The 17,032-nt window shown below is 40.2% G+C and overlaps 1 protein-coding gene across 1 annotated transcript in view; it reads right to left on the bottom strand.

Moving 5' to 3' along the window:
- LOC138046274 (uncharacterized) overlaps positions 1-2,039 on the bottom strand; it is a 3,057-nt gene extending 1,018 nt beyond the window's left edge. Inside the window, exons 1-3 of the mRNA XM_068892947.1 lie at positions 1,493-2,039; positions 505-1,335; positions 1-415 (exon numbers count right to left, since the gene is read on the bottom strand). The exon at positions 1-415 is cut by the window's left edge and continues 1,018 nt beyond it. Of these exons, the coding sequence (XP_068749048.1) occupies positions 1-415; positions 505-1,335; positions 1,493-2,039 (1,793 nt within the window). The remainder of the gene's footprint in view (positions 416-504; positions 1,336-1,492) is intronic.
- Between the last annotated feature and the right edge of the window lie 14,993 nt (positions 2,040-17,032).

Genomic DNA, 17,032 nt, shown 5'->3' with positions numbered 1-17,032 from the left:
TTAAGAATCGCCTCCCTGTAGGACCTGGCTTTGGCTGGCTCTTGAAGCAGCTTCTTTTCTAGATTGTACAGCCTATTTTCTGCTTGCTTGTAGTTATCTTTCAATACTACTTGATCTTCCTTCCATGGTAAGGAGACTTCATATCGACCATCTTTGTATGTTAATGTGTCCCTAAACTTCTTTAACACCATGGCTTCACTGGGGTTAGTAGAAGGTGGACTTTCAGTAGGTTTGATGCCAATAGACTCCAAGTTCCAGAATTTCTGAAGTGTTTCATTCAATTGTTCCTCAATGCCAATTTGAATGTTTACAGACACAGTACATTCTTGGCCATGACCGCCTGTTGGTCCACAGAAGACCAAACCTAGTGACGTGCGAACTGCAACTGGTTCATTGGAACCTCCTCTTACAATGTCTTTTGTTACAAAGGAATAATAGAAATCCAAGCCAATGAGCACATCAATCTCTCGTTCACCTCGGGGAATTCTTCAGGAAATGTTATGCCTTGAAGATGAAGCCATTTTGCTGGATGAATGTCCACAGCCTCAGCTGGACGGCAAATAACTGGCACAGTAAGTGCTTCAATACATTGCGGCTTTCCAGGCTTATCAACAGGTGCTACAGTAAAAGCAATTCTCTTTCGCAGCGTCTCCTTGTCTGACTTTCCACCAAATCCAGACACAGCAATTCTAACACTCTTTACATCTAAGCCAAGCTCTTGCACAATACTTTGTCTAACAAATGAAGTCTGTGAACCGGGATCAAGAAAACATTGAACAACTTTCGAGCAACCATGGGATCCACACATAACAGCTGGCACAGTTTGAAGAATAACTTTGCCGCCACCACTAGACACCATTGAACTTGCTACTACATGTGAAGCTGCTGTAGAACGAGGAGCTTGAGATAAGGATGCTCTCTTCGGGGAAGTTTGTGACGAGGGTGATGTCGCTGAAGACCCAGAACTGACCGAATCCACATGAAGGAGGCTATGATGTTTACCCCGACAGTGCTTACACGGTGGTTTTTCACAACTTTGAGCCGCGTGACAAGCTTCTAAGCAACGAAAACAAAGACCTTTGGACAATGCCATCCTGAATCTATCTTTCACTGCCAATGACAGAAAATTAACGCATGACCACACGTGGTGATTCTTCCGACAAACACAGCACTGTTTGACTTGCATAGAAGCGCATAGTGCAGAAGTAGATGATCTTCGTGGTGAACTAGACTTGAAATTCACCTGGCTTACACACTTTGCAGTATTTTTCTTTGCAGAGACCTTGAACTCCAGAGAGGGAGACTGGGAAGACTCTTTGGCTCGTACTACTTGTTCTAAGAAAGCAAACAATGTTTTCACTTTCACACAGTCCTCTTTTTCTTTCCAATTACCAAGTTCAAGTTCCCCACATTTCAACAACCCTTTTTGGCAGCTTGTCCACAATTAGGGGTACAAGAACCGGAGCTAAAGTTTCAGAATTGAATTTCTCACCCATGGATTCAACAGATCGAACATGCCCAACCACCTGATCATAGAATTTACGCATAGACAATGCATCATCAGAGTTCAAACGCTGTAAATGAATCAGGGATCTTATATGTGCATCGAGGATCAATCTTGGATGACCAAACCTTTCTTTCAGGGCTTCCAAAACTGGCTGGTAATTCTCTTGTACCACTGCAAATCCCTTTACTGCTTCGGCAGCTGGACCCTTTAATGATCTCATCAAGTATTCTAATTTCTGTACCTCTGCTAAGGCTGAATTATCAACCACGGAGACCTTGATCGACTGGTAATAAGGTTGCCAACATAAAACGTTTCCATCAAAGGTAGGCAGATCAATCTTCGGTAGCTTAACTTGTACCTGAGGGCATGACTGCGGGGTTACGGTTGCACTACTATCCGTTTTCATCTCAGAGACAGATTTACATTCCAGATACTTCGTCATTTTAGACATGTATTCAATAACACGCAATTCATAATCATTATGACTGCTACACTCTGTGTCGATTTCTTTGTCTTCTAACAGAGTACACATTGTGGCTTGCACATCTTGTAAATTGCTCCATTTACTAGCAATATTATCTTTCAAACCTGAATCATAGCATGATTATCCTGCACTGATAGCACTTCTTCAACAGACTTCAAAGTGTCCATTACGGACTTTCTCAAGAACTTTCGTTTCTTCTTAATAGCTTCGAACTCTTCAGACATTTCGACTAACCTTGAATGATCACAATGTTCCTTATAGTCCACCAGAGTTTCCACAAATTCATCAGTCAAGGTTGTCGTGCAAGGTAACAGCGCCAATCGCCCAAAATGCGAAGACCAACTCTCCATCCAAATCTATCCGAATCTATCCGGCTTGAAGGACCATGAATTCAATGATTTATTCCTCAAATGCAACAAAGATCACAAATTCTACGTGACACAACAAATTCAAGATAAACACACGAGCACATGGAAAAAATTATGCGGGTTGTCCCGAGCCCCTGCATCACTGGGGCTCAGGGTCCACATGTCTGTCAAAAATAGAAACTTTCAGTTCCGAACACTACCTCTGTGGACCACCCCTCATTTTGTAAATTCAATGTGTCTTACAAGCCGAAAAATGATCCTAGCACTTACAGTGTACCTGGACAATTTAAGCAGGAGCCGATGACTAAAAAAGTGAGTGAACAACTCCCATACTACAGTACATGTAAGCCTTTGTCAGGGTATTTTTACAGACCAGGAGCCCATGTACAATCAATTTTTAGATTACCTTTTCTGCAAAAAGAAAAAGACAATATTATTCTGGTTCGGTGACGCTATGACATCAAGATAGTCTCTTGTGACTGGTGATCGGGCTTGGGGAATTGAATCCAAAAATAAATTGCGGTCTGTGAAAATGCTGTGACAGGAATATAGGGCTGTTGTTCGCTCCTATTTATGGGCTACTGATTTAAGCCATAATAAGCCATAATACACAATAGCCCTTTTCACGGTTAGTTTTTCTCGTTTGCATTACAATATAATCTAGCATGTATGTGAGGCAGTTTCGGGCTATTTTGTAGTTTTAACCTGAAATTGCCTCACATCCAGATTGGATTACGTTGTAATGCAAATGAGAAAAACCAACTGTGAAAAGGGCTATTGCCTGTTATAGACACTTATACCGCCTACAGTATTTGGTGGCTCCAAAGGGATTATTCGTCTATAACCTGCTTTTTAAATAGAAGTTCAATTCATTTTGTCGAGTCCTTCACAGGAACAAATGAGCCCAACAAATTGACCTGCTCCCAACTGAGTGGCTTCAAAGCTCAGTTTGTAGAGCATTGCACCAGCATCGCAGAGGTCATGGGTTCTCATGTGTCTAGAATTAGGTAAATGTGAGGATCACTTCCCTCTTTCATCTAAATAATTTTCTGCTTGTAACTTTGCAAAATGAGGGGCAGTCCATGGGGTCCATGAAGGGCTCCATGTTTTGTATACGTCAGGCCTTCTGATATTTTGTGATGGTGTGACTTCACACAATCGACCTCAAATCGCATCCGATCACACAATTCAGGAAAAATCGCATGATTGACAAATGAACGCACGATATTCATGAAATAAAACATAAATAAACTCTTTTCTTAGGAATCACTGCATAAATACGCAATTTTAAAGATGATTTATCTTGGAAAACGGCTAAAAAACCTTTGTCACCTTCGATTTTGTAAGCATTAGAAGTTCAAGGCGTTATTTTGCAGGTGGGGGGGCCTGGTACAAGTCTCATTCTCAAAGAGTTGCCTATTGGTATAACACAAACACGCCCTTTGTTCAGATTAGCCAATCTGTTCAGAAATATACATGTACATGTAATACTGCACATAAAAACAAAGCATAAGAAGCTGTAGTTGTAGCATGCAGGAATGTCAATAATTATTGATCATTCATTCAACTTTTGACGTGGTGCACCGATAGTGCAGAAGACCTCATATCCCAACTACGGTAATGTCGATCAAGATGCAAAATTACTTTTCCCATGTGTTCAAAATGTCTTTAGGGCAGCAAAAGAGTGTTTTTCTTATGCTGAAGACCTTATAAAATACAAATTAGCTTAAAATTGCTCAGAAAAAAAATTGTATAATTAATTTTACATTATTTATCGCATAATTGGCCTTTCTAATCACATAATCTGCCTGCAAATTTTGCATAATTTCGTTTTTTCATATCACCCCATCAGAAGGCCTGATACATGTACGTCCATTGGGGACACTGTACAGAAATCAAATCAACTCTTATCAAATAACATATCAAGGTTTTTCAATAGAGGGAAAACTAGAGGAGCTAGAGAAAAACCCTTCACATGTGACAGTGCTCGACCTTAACTTTTTTGATCGCTTGCCGTGGAACTACTTGAACTGAAAATTTACTAGTCCTGGGTAAATCTCTGGTAGTCCTTCCTGGTTGCAGCATGGCAATATTATTTGCAATATCTTTTTATAAGTAAATTGGACTATCTGTTTTTGCGATCGAAATGTTGTGAGGAACGCATCGAAACATCATTTACAAGATGTAGTAGTTAGTGGTCCTGTGACTAGTGGTTCTAAGTTTCTACTAGTCCACAAGCATTTTGCACTAGTCCAGGACAACTGGACTACCGCTAAGGTCGAGCACTGTGTGACATATACATGTAGTTTTGGACTTAAAGGCAGGCCACATTGGTCAGAGGTGAGAGCTCTGCCCACTGTGCCATCCCTGTGACCTTAGAAATCTGTCATTAAAATCCACTTTTAACAGTAGTACACTTACAGTGTGTAACCATTAATTTTTATCTCTATATGGTTCAAAAAGTTTTAAACTAGGTAAATTTTTATTTAATTTCCTTTTTTTCTAATCATATGTATCACACAATGAAAAATCAAAATTGAACTGGTTTCAAAGTTTCAAGTTCGAGTTTATTATTTCAATTGAAAGTACACGACACGAGCGCGAACCGCGAGACGAGGGGGAGAGAAATTTGGTACTTTAGCTGTTACAAAAGAGTCGCTGTACCCGCAAATACTGTAGCAAGTTGCTAATATAGGCAGACAGATTGAGAAATGAATATAATTACATATTAAAATGTATGTTCCTAAACGTATGATCTGTACTTTAAATATTTTTATTGTAATATAGATATTTTTATGTACATTTATTTGAGTTTTCGTAAGTGTGACGTAATAGTTGGTATGACAACATTTAATCCTCCTCCTGTTTGATAAATTGAAGCAAGTAGTCTAAGGTACTGGTTTGAAAAATTTTAAACCATTAGGAAAAACTTCATTTGAACCAGAACATTATGTACATCTTTTAGTGAGGCACGTTGTACATGTATCATTCACAGGTTGCCCAATTGAGCAGTTATGGAAACATCTAGAAGTAAGAAAGCCGCCATTTCCACTGAAGCTTGATGCCGCAGCAAAGCAGTTTCTATGGAAAGCTACTGTTGACATGTCAGAAGTGGAATTTTTTGTTCTGGAGGAACCATTTTCTCATGTGTTTGCAAAAAAATGTAACGATACGGAAGCCATAGAAATTAGACCAAAGAACCCGCATGATCAGGTATTTTCTCTCTATTTCTTTGTTGAAAAGGATGTCAACCATTCTTGTGATTTTAGATCGCTAGAAGAGTGATAATATATCTCCAAAAATCTACCTTGTTCTTCCCTTCAACCCAGATACATGTATATACAACACTGGGAAATCAGTGCCCTACTCTTTGTTTACAGTAACATTTTGTAGTGACGTGTGGGTTCTTTTACGTCCCACTGGGTTATGAAAATTGAAGGCCTGTGAGATGAGGCCCACGTTTTTTTTTTGTCCTAATATCCGAGAAGGCTAGAGAATCTTGACCATTTGCAGACTGACGTCATTACAAATTCAGCACTTTGTCGTCAGTTGTTTCAAGACCCTGAGTGTTGGTCCGGCCATAGTTTCCACACAGTAGTCCAATGCTGAACGTGCATTTTTAATTTTTAGGCACTGCATTAAATTTTATTTAAAGTTGGTTATATGTAGTAATATTAGTGTAAAGCAAATCATTCTTGCTGAAAGTTAATAACTCATTACAAGCTCGCATTACATTGTAATCCTCTGCCGATAACTACTTATACTATTTTGTTTTTAGTATGTAGGTCCCCTTAGAGACAGTAATGAGTTCAAACTTATCTGTGATCAAGACTTAGGTGTTAGAGGCTCGTGTCCGAGCTACCATGAGCGTAAAAACATCACAGAGGTGATAAGAGAACAGGCAGTCTACCAGAACTTGGAAACTGTGTATGAAAGGTACAATGTACAGTACATGTACAATGCAGGGCTTGTCTGTTCTGCATAGATTAAAAATGTAAGATCCAAAAAAAATTCATTAAGTTCTGAATGCTTGGGCACTTGGAAATCAAAGCCAAATGTTGTTGAATTGTTCTGTTTTGATCTTACATGTAGCCAGAAGTTGAAAAGGTCATACAGTATATGGGCTGAAAATGGAGATTGAGTGAACGAATATATTAGAGAGCTACATGTAGAAAGTATTATTTGTATTAACACGGTGACAATATCCGACAGTCTGTCGAAAGCTCATAGTCTTTTTAAACTTTTTACCAGAGAACGATTATACTTATTTCTTATCATGAATCCTGGTAACGGATCTTCAATATTTTAAAATAATAATTATAATTATAATTGTAATTATAGTTGTTAAATCATAAATAACAGTCACTGATACAGTTCATGATGTTTACTTGTAAGTTTTTTCATGTGATTACTATAATTATAAATTAATGACTTTCATTGTATGCTGTGGCACCTTTTCATAAATTGAAATTTCAAATCAAATTAAGTTTTGATTTTTTGGCTCCCATCAGTCATAGCGTAGAAGATTAAGGGTGATTAGGTCACATCGTTGGTTGTGATTGGTTGATTTTGATTCACTTCATTGGTTACTTTTCCAATGTCTGTCAACAATTTGAAAGTTATGCTTCAGAGTACAAGTATGTGGATTCATTAACCCAATGACTAAAATGAACTGCTCCACATTAACAAGTAAAATCATTTAGCGTTAGAGAGAGTACAATCTGGAAAAGTAAAGTCTCACCCCCTGGGGTCATTGGACTAAATGTACAACTGTACTGTACATAGTCTCCTTCACAGCCGTTAACTGTATAAGAACATTTCAAGGATTTTATACTTCTAACAGAAATCTTAGCTAGCCTTTATCTTTGCTTTTTTGAACAGGTGGGGGGGTTGTCTTGTGATGGTTGCTTCACAAGAGCTGCGAGAGAAAGCTCTTCTTGGACCACACTGTGATCCCACAATGACAGTTATTGACATGCAGTACTGCTTGTTGGAGCATGTTGGACAAGCAAGATACAATGGGCACATGCAGAGAGCTATCAGTTCGAACTTTTTGAAGATGGAAGCCAAATCGCTTTTCCAATATCTAAAAGGTCTATGCTTGCTAGGCTTAATCACCTTGCAGGTTAGTTTGGTAACAACATGAGTAACAACAGTAAACATATTTTTGTTTCATTTGGATGGGCCTGCACATGTTCATGATAAATTATTTTTGATTACAGCTGAAGGTTGAATTTAATGTCAAGCAGCAGCTTATTAATTTAGCTTGTTGTCTTTGCTAAGTACCGATTTAAAAACATTGCTAAATACATTTTGTTACAGTAACTAATTACTGGCAGAAAGATAATTACATCGCTATTTCCACGAAACACAATTTATTTAACTGCAAACAACAGGAGACAACTTAACTCGAGCTAGCAACTACTTTCAGTACCATCTCAGTACAATTAACTCAAGTAATACTTCTCTACGCTTATCTGACCACAGGCAAAGTACTGTCCTTCTCTTTGACAAAATCTCCTGAAGACTTAAGTTTCACAGTATCACGCTCCACGCAAAGCAACTGTAAACTTGACAGCAGAATGCTAGAATTACGCAGGAACGGGGAATTCCCTTATTACTTGTCACTTGTTACAAACTATTTGAAACTGATGAGTCACAGTTCTTGAAAATTATTGAAACAACACATATTTTATGATATTGACCTTTGCGAACTTTCCAGAAAATTTCAATCCTTGTAACACCCATGTACTTCCACACAATAGAAACTTAGAGAGGGAATGCAGGTCTCCACAATCTATTAGCCATAACTTTGGCCAGGAAAAATAATTCCCATCATTTTAGGCACATGTACATGTAGGCTGGCAAAGAGTAATAAAAACTGTTACTGCATACACAAGTCCAGAATACACGCATGCCGTACAGAAAGAAGAGAACTACAAGCAGTTGCAAAAAGGTTGAGACACTGAATTGAAAATTCACTTCTTCTTCCTAAAACAACTCTTCCAGGGTAAATGTAAAGAATCCGATCCCACAGACGCGTCGGCCGACATGTGTTGGTCGACACACCACCAACACAGTACCACCGCGTCGGCCGACAGTACCAGCATGTTGGCCAACACACTACTGATGCATTGGCTGACACACTACAGACGCATTGGTCGAAATACTGTGTCAAATTTTGTTATTTCTTTCAGTTGGAAGAAAGAACAACTTCTTAAGGAAAGCCAAAAACGTGATAGCCAAATAGTAGCCATTTAAAAATGAAGCACTAGTACCTATGTACAATCTTGGACAAAACTCTTGGGAAAAATTTTAGCTTGACCATCATTTGGCATGCACTTAGAAGTATATTAGTCCTTACCCCCTCTGCCCCTTACCAATGGTGACAATATGATGCAAAATAATGCGCAAGCCTTTGGCCGTTTTCTTAACCAACGTTGGAATGGGGGGAGGGGGCAAAGTAGGAAGAATTTAATTCTTATCACACACGTACAGACAAATTAGAGCGTGAGATTTCCCAACAAGTTTTGTCCAAGATTGTACGTCTTCTGATGTTTGGGCAAGGGTCGGTTACCAATGCGGGGAGTTAATTTGCAAGTCGGCCGACATATTTATCTCACTGACAAGTTTATTTTTTTTTTCATTAGAAAAAGGTTCAGAAGTTTAAACTTTTTATTGATCATTGACTTTTTAATATTTTAAATTGCACTTTTATTGCAGTGGAAACTGTACAGCGATGTCTATCAGCAACTGCTCGGATGCTCGGTCTTTTCCGAAATTCGGGAGCCAGGTGAACTCATCCAAGTAGCTGGGTAAACTATGTATTCATACAGGGTATCACACATCCACTTCAACGTCTTCTTGACCAAAACCCACATGCCTTTGATAGTATTGGTGTGTGCACCACTGTCGGGGTCAACAAAGTTCTTGGAATGATTTACTGATAGATGGATGTATCCTAGCTGGTTGAGTGGTATGTACGGAGTGATTCGATCTGAGTACATGTAGATGACAGTTCCAGGTCGGATACTGTATGTGTAGTGATGAGACAATGAACTAGGGTCTCTAGTTCGGTTTTGAACACGGAAGAGCAGCACCTTCTGCGATCCTTGCTCCGCTACGCCAAATACCCACGAACCTTCCGATACTCTCCCTCCCTTTTTCTTTTTCTTGTCACCAAACTTCGACTTGTCCATTTCCACAGTCTTCCCTAAGCCTCCAAGCTTAATTCCAGCATTCAGGTGGTGCTCTACCCGGAATGAGAAGTGTCACCTGAACAACGCTTACAGAATTGCAAGCACAGCACGCAGCACGGCTAGAGACTTTCTCAGCATAGCGGAGCTGATAATTGTCAACGAAGTGACGTACCAAAGCACCCTGGAGAGGCTGTGAGATCTGAAAAAGTCGACCCACAGTTGGCCGACTTGTTGGTGGGATCAGATTGTTTACCTTTGCCTCTTCCAGTTCATAAGAAAAGTCCCAAGGTCCCTCCCTCCCCCCTCCCCTTTATGTTGATACCCTTTAGTTTGAATGCCAAGTGGAGATGGAAACATCTTTGTTTGGGGGGAAGGGGGCTTGGGGACACACTGACTTGAATAACATGCATTGTATGGTTATGAACAGTGAGTGTGTGAGTGACTCTTTTTGCAATTGCTTGTAGATCTCTGGGAGTGGGCTACGGCCCGTTTAAGCTGCACAAGGAAATACAAGCGTTTATATGCTTCTTTTTAATACAACTTCACTGTTGCGACCGTTTCAAGAGAGATTACATGTACTTGTAAAAGTTATGACTACATGTAGGAGTTTGTACTTCAACATTGTATATAACCTCTTCTAGTTCCTTCCCGTCTAGGATTCCTGGTTGGAACACTGGTTGGTGTTTAGTGAATGATACTTTTAAATTCCTAATGCACTTTTTGCTATGTACACTGTAACTGCAATCTTTTGTCCTTTGACCAAAGGTCCTTCCTTGGGCTACGTGTACTTTCTGAGCATTACTCTGACCACTTCCGATGTCATTGTATCATCTACATATTATTCCCATAATTGAGAGTTTTCACCACTGTTTACATGATTAATTAAAATGAGGAAAAGCTGAGGCCTTAACTTTGTTCCCAGTCTGAGATTCAGAACTCCATTTGCCTGGATAAAAAGCCTCGACAGCTATTAAATTTAATCCTCTAGGTATGGTCACATACAAAAATCAATTATTCACTCAGGTTGGCAGAGCTAATTATTAACATTATTATTAGTTTTTGGCAATCGAAAAGTACAGTCTTAACAGTGGAACTCTTAAGACTATTGGGTGGGGATTGCACTTCGCGGGACAAAAACCTAATGGTGTTGCTGCATTATTTACATGTAACTATGCTGGCCATCCATCATTCCTTTTCATTTACAGCTTCAGTTCAAGGTAAAGCTAATCCAGTTGCTGATGCACTCTCTCGATTCCAACCCAACCCCGTCTCCTATTCCTGCCTCCCTTCTGGCAATGCTTCAGATGCCTTGACTCAGAAGTGTCAGTTCCTACTTACCCAAGGTCTTGCACCCTCCACCCGACGAGTGTACCGATCTGCCTGACGCCGATTTATAGACTTTTGCCGCCAGGATGGTCATGCAAACCAGGATAGCTCCCTCCCCCCAGCCAATGAGGAGACTCTCATGTGCTTTGCTTCTTTATTGGCAGACAACCTGAACCATTCCTCCATCTAGGTCTATCTGCCAGTGGTGCGCTCCCTTCACATCGACCATGGCGTTCCCGATCCTTTAGTCAACTGTCTTCATTTGCAGCGTCTGCTAGGGGGCATTAAGCGCGTTCAAGGTCCAGCGTCACCCAGGCGCCTACCTATCACAGTGATCATCTGAAGGTCATTCAGCGCTCTTTAGACCCGTCTACTAGAGACCATGTGATGTTGTGGGCTGCGTGCTGCTTGGCATTTTTTGGTTTTTTGCGCGCTGGCGAGTTCACAGTCAACTCGGCATTTGATCATAACTCCCATATGACTGTTAGCGACCGCAAGCGGACTCCTTGGTGAATCCCTCTTGTTTCAAAGTCTGTATCAAGTGCTCCAAGACAGACCCCTTCCGTGTGGGTTGTGATATCTACTTGGGGCGTGGCTCGGGCTCTGTGTACCCCATAACAGCTTTGGGCAGTTACTTGTCTCTGCGTAGGTCTGCTCCAGGGCCTCTGCTCATGTTTAGTGATGGTTGTCCTCTTACTCGGCAGCAGCTATCATCCTCTTTGCAGTCAATCCTACATTTGTCAGGGTACTCCGGCTCCTACTCTGGTCATAGCTTTTGGATTGGGGCGGCGACAACTGCAGTGGCACGGGGTGTTCCAGATCACCTTATCAAGACCTTGTGGCGTTGGTCTAGCGAGGCATACCAGATCTATATCAGGACTCCAGTTAGTTCCATTGTCCGTGTTTCCTACCAGTTGGTGGCGTGACAGGTAGTGGATTACTCTGGTTACCAGTGGGGTTGGATGCCTCAGGTTGGGGCTCTTGGGGGGCTTGGTTTCGGGTTGGGCAAGCCAGTCGGGTGTTCTAGCGCCTTGGGGATGTGATTGCGGTTGCAGCCCCCAGGCTTCTTGGGCACCTACCCTCGACTGGCGACTTGGGCGTTAATAATTATCATGAATATTTTTTGTTCTATAAGCCAACCACAAAGAACAAGTTTGCTTTCACACAAAGTAAAAGCACGCTATAATTAATTTGAATATTCCCCGTTCTATCAGACAACCACGCACAACAAGTTCGCGTTTACGTGAAGTAAAAACGCGCTAACAGTTATTATGAATATTCTTCGTTCCATAAGCCAACCACACAAAACAAGTTCGCTTTCACACCAAGTAAAAACACGCAATACCGGTGTAATTATTATGAATATTACTCGTTCTATAAGCCAACCACGCAAAACAAGTTCGTTTTTACACCAATTAATAGTCCATTCTCGTCACCAGTACCAATGGACATCGGAATTGCCCTGTACCCAGCCAGACCACATGAGAAAATAATTTAAGTTCCCTTAATGAGATGCATAGGCACCACTAGAACCATTGGAATGACATCATTTTCTAGTGGTACCAATCGCACCATTGGTGCCAATGGACTATCGGAATTGCCCTGTACAGAGCCAGATCACATGAGGAATAATCTTAGTCCCCTTAATGAGATGCATAGTCTATGACATAATTCACTTTCTACTGGCACCAATCATACCATTGTCACCAATGGTCCATCGGAATTGCCCTGTACACAGCCAGACTACATGAGAATATAATCTAAGTCCCATTAATGAGATCCATATTCACCAGGAGAACCACTGGAATGACATCATTTTCTAGTGGGACCATATACCAATCGACTATCGGAATTGCCCTGTACCCAGCCAGACCACATGAGAAAAAAATAATTAAGTTCCCATAATGAGATGCATAGTCGCCACTAGAACCATTGGAATGACATCATTTTCTAGTGGTCCCAATCGTACCATTGGTACCAATGGACCATCGGAATTGCCCTGTACACAGCCAGATCACATGAGAAATAACCTATGTCCCCTTACCATGACATCATTTTCTAGTGGTGCCAATCGGGTTATTGGTACCAATGGACCATCGGAATTGCCCTGTATCCAGCCAGATCACATGAGAAAAAAACTAAGTCCCCTTTATGAGATGGATATTCTGAATCACCACTAGAACCATTGAACATTGGAATGACATCATTCATTTTCTACTAGTACCAATCGTACCATTGTCACCAATGGTCCATCGGAATTGCCCTGTACACAGCCAGACAACATGAGAATATAATCTAAATCCCCATAATGAGATCCATATTCACCAGTAGAATAACTGGAATGACATCATTTCCTAGTGGTACCAATCGTACCAATGGAGACCCTTCTTATAGCCACTAACACCAACCAAGGCTATTTGTGTGTGTTGGACAACCCTCACGTTTGACCCCTCTGATCACCACAACTTGGGTCTGACTTGACAGAGGGCAGCTTTGCATGATATCCTCTCACAGTAAACAGCATTCCGGTTACTGTAGAATTTGAACTGCTTTGACTGGGCACCAGGCTCTTTTGCGTTTCAATCATTAGCTCTGTATCCCATTATTATTACAATCTCACAGTAAATGAGTTGTATTATGGAAATGAAATGGTTGTACATGTACCATTTGAATAGCTGATATCCTGACTTTCTTCCTCCTCAGTAGAATGAGCACAGCAGGACCAATGTCTGTCCTCTTAGAGTTTTGGTTAACGTTACCTTATTTTTGTTGCTATTCATTGTCTGTTATGTCCTCTGGTGCTGTAATTTAACAAAGGAACTGCATGTAAAATGCTTGCAAAACCATAATTTATGCTGATTATATCCTGCAGTTTGTTTTGCATTTTTTCGGCTTTCTGTGCACCCTGGTTCAACGAAAGGCAGCTGATCTCCATATGTTGGCCATAATGATTAGGAAGGTTGAAGTGTTCAGTGATGGTTTCGATGCTTCCTTGAGGTTTTTTTCCACCTCTCGCAGATTTCAAAAGGACACCAGTCTTGTCTTATAAAGCACAAAAAAAAAAAAAAAAGGCTTCATGCATTTGTTGGGTTGCACGTCTGAATCATTTAATTTGAAACTTGACTTCAAAGTTACCTTTAAGACTTTGGGGGAACACTGTTTGGTGTTGTTGGCAAAGCATTAATTTTCCTTTTGTTTGCGAACCTCCACTCTTACTACAGAAGAACTTTAAACCAAAGGAAATTACGTCTGAAAGCAAACTTGTTGGAAATTTGTTTTTAAAACAGTGGTTATATCATGTGTTATATCACTTTCAAATTTCGCGGGCGCAGCCATCTTGACTGACACAAAGACCTTTTGTCTAATAACAATAGGGCAACCATAACATGTCACAATTATTCAAGATGGTAGTGCCTGCAAAATTTGAAAACAAAAATTGGTGATAATTTCTAAAATAATTTATTGATTTAGGATATACTGTAAGCACTTCTTTTGAAAACATTTTGACTGACTTGACTGTAATGGTGTTTTTCCATGATTTAAAGTAATATTTTTTTTGTTGAAGTTGAGGTTCCTTTTAAATGAGCAGTTACTTGTAACTTTTAGAAATTGCTCTACATGTATGTTACATAAAATATTTGAAGGGGTTGGTGCCAAGACAAGGCAGACTTTTGTCATAAGTTTTGAGGATTATTAATCAATTTTTTTGTGGAAATGACCTCTGAAGAATTATTTTCTATATTTGAAGGATCACTTTGTTTTTCAGCCAGTGATAATAACCACAACCAATTCAAGCAAAGCAGCATTTATTCGGTATGAAGGAGGCAAAAATTACATCACCAATGTTATAAGGTTGAAGAGATTTCATGTACAAGAACTCCATAGATATGATGTGCTAGCAACCAGTCTAACCAGGCTGTTAATGGAAGCTCCAAACCAGGAACTGCCTCTCTCTGAGATTCAAAAGCAAGTTGTAAAGGCTGCATCTATCTTCATGGAGTCCTTTTACACGTACTGTTACGTAACCTCTTTACAAAGTTCAGAAAAATTCCATTTAGTTTTGAAGTTCACGATTTTGCGTGACCTTCTGAAAGGTGCTGTAGCGACAGTTAACTTCAAGACCGAACTTGCTTGATCTTGAAGATTATCCACCAAGGAAAGATTAATGTGAAACAAGAAAGGGGAAGGCCATTAAGATAGGCTGCGAGGAAGAGATATTCAGATTGTGCTTGCGAGAGGTTAATAAAAGTTGTAAGATTATAGGTGTTTGAGAGGGTTAGGGAAGTGTGGTCAAAGATTTGCTAGTGACACAATACAATGTACGTACTAATTAAGTGACCACTCCCCATAGGGGCTTTTCAGGGCCAATTAAACACAATACACAACACGACAGAACAGAACAACTACAAAACTGTTGAGAATCCCAACTGGCTGGTGACAAACCGGTTGGCTAATACCGTAGTATTTACAAGTGCAGCATAGAGGTTGATCCGGGGACTACCAGGATCGAATTCAATGAGTGTTCAAAATGGGTCTTGAACCTGGGAACGGCGGACCTCCAGGCAATTGCCCAAACCACTACCTGTAGGCCATGAAATAGGATAAGCAGTTGATGATGATGATGATGACTTTACCATCTCTGTTTTCATCCTGTTGCTCTTTTTTGTGGTTTGATTTGGAACAGTTAATGTTTCAAAACATGGGCTGGTACTGTCTGCATGTACTTCACAGAATTTCTCCTCAACTTTAGGGAATGCACGTACATGTAAGTCCAAAACACAAACATAAAGTACTGTAATAATACACTGCTCTTTATCCAAAAATTATGACTCAAGTCTTGGCCCCTAAGAGAATGCTGTCTTATTTGTACTGTACATGAATAAATTCTTCTTTCCCAGACTGAATCCAGAAAAGTGTTGAAAAATGTGCGAAGATATCTTCAGCAAGCAGGGTACGTGGTAGAGGAAAAAATTTGGGAGAAGCACCAGGGGTGGCAAGTGAAGAATCTAGTTTTGCTCCAAGAAAGAAGAAAAGGAAAAAGACAGAATTCACAGTGGTTGTTTGTCCAAGTGCATACCCTATTAAAATACGGCTGGTTAAACCTTTTGTTTTAAAAAGCAACAACATTTGGCAGCCCAGCGACCATGACGAGGAAGGTGATGATAATGGCGATGATGCAGATGATGATGACGATGATGAGTCCAAAGAAAAGGATTCTTGTGGAGGTGGTAAGAGTACAATGACGTATGAAGGGCTAATGCTGATGCTCGAAACGCCAGCTTTTATAATCCCTGTAGGGTGGTCAACTCGCGTACTACTTCCCCACACGCAACACCACAGTTTCTTCAGAAACTAACCCCTTTATTTAAATGTAATTAGACCTACTCCCCTTATTTTTGGTTAGGAAATACTGAAAGGATGTATGAGACAAATAGTAGTTTCTTAGTAGTCGGCGGCATAACTTTGAAGTGGAGGACTTCAACCTACATGTATTGTTCTACTCAGTGGATAGGTCACAACTCTGACAATGCTAGCCCCTTTATCAAGTAATATTATATATATTTGTTTTTTCTGGATTTAATTACATGACTTGTATGATGGTTAATTGCAGAATATCAGGTAAACCTTGTTGCAGAGAGGCCACTCGTGACCCAAGTGTATGATGCCATATATCGTGCAGGAGCCAAGGGTTGCACTATGAAGGTAATATTAATCTTTAGTTAGTAGATCTGTGTACTGGGTAGCTATATGTCCCCATAAGAAATTAAACTGTGGTAGGGAACATCATTCGATGAAGCACCAATGAGCCTGCTGCGTCACATCCACAGAACGCCCATGGACCAGCATATAATATTGTGTTTAATCTGAAGTTTATTTTCATGACTGACAGCAGTTCTACATGTAGTTTACTAATAATTAATTACTAAAACCAAACATGAAATTTTCTGCAAAATATATTTCATTTACAGTCCGACGTGCCTTAATTACCATGGACACGTAACAAAGTTTTTTAACTTATACACCAATCAGGGTGTGCAAATTTGATTGACAGTCACCCTTCCTTACAAAGTTCGCACGGGTGTAAATTGAACACCGTTGCATGGGTTGTTGAGTTGACGTACTAAAGGCAAGAGATCCCTACTACCCG

The sequence above is a fragment of the Montipora capricornis genome, chromosome 4 (assembly GCF_036669925.1).
Source record: "Montipora capricornis isolate CH-2021 chromosome 4, ASM3666992v2, whole genome shotgun sequence".
Lineage (NCBI taxonomy): Eukaryota > Metazoa > Cnidaria > Anthozoa > Scleractinia > Acroporidae > Montipora > Montipora capricornis.
This window is presented reverse-complemented; position numbering and strand designations above follow the sequence as displayed.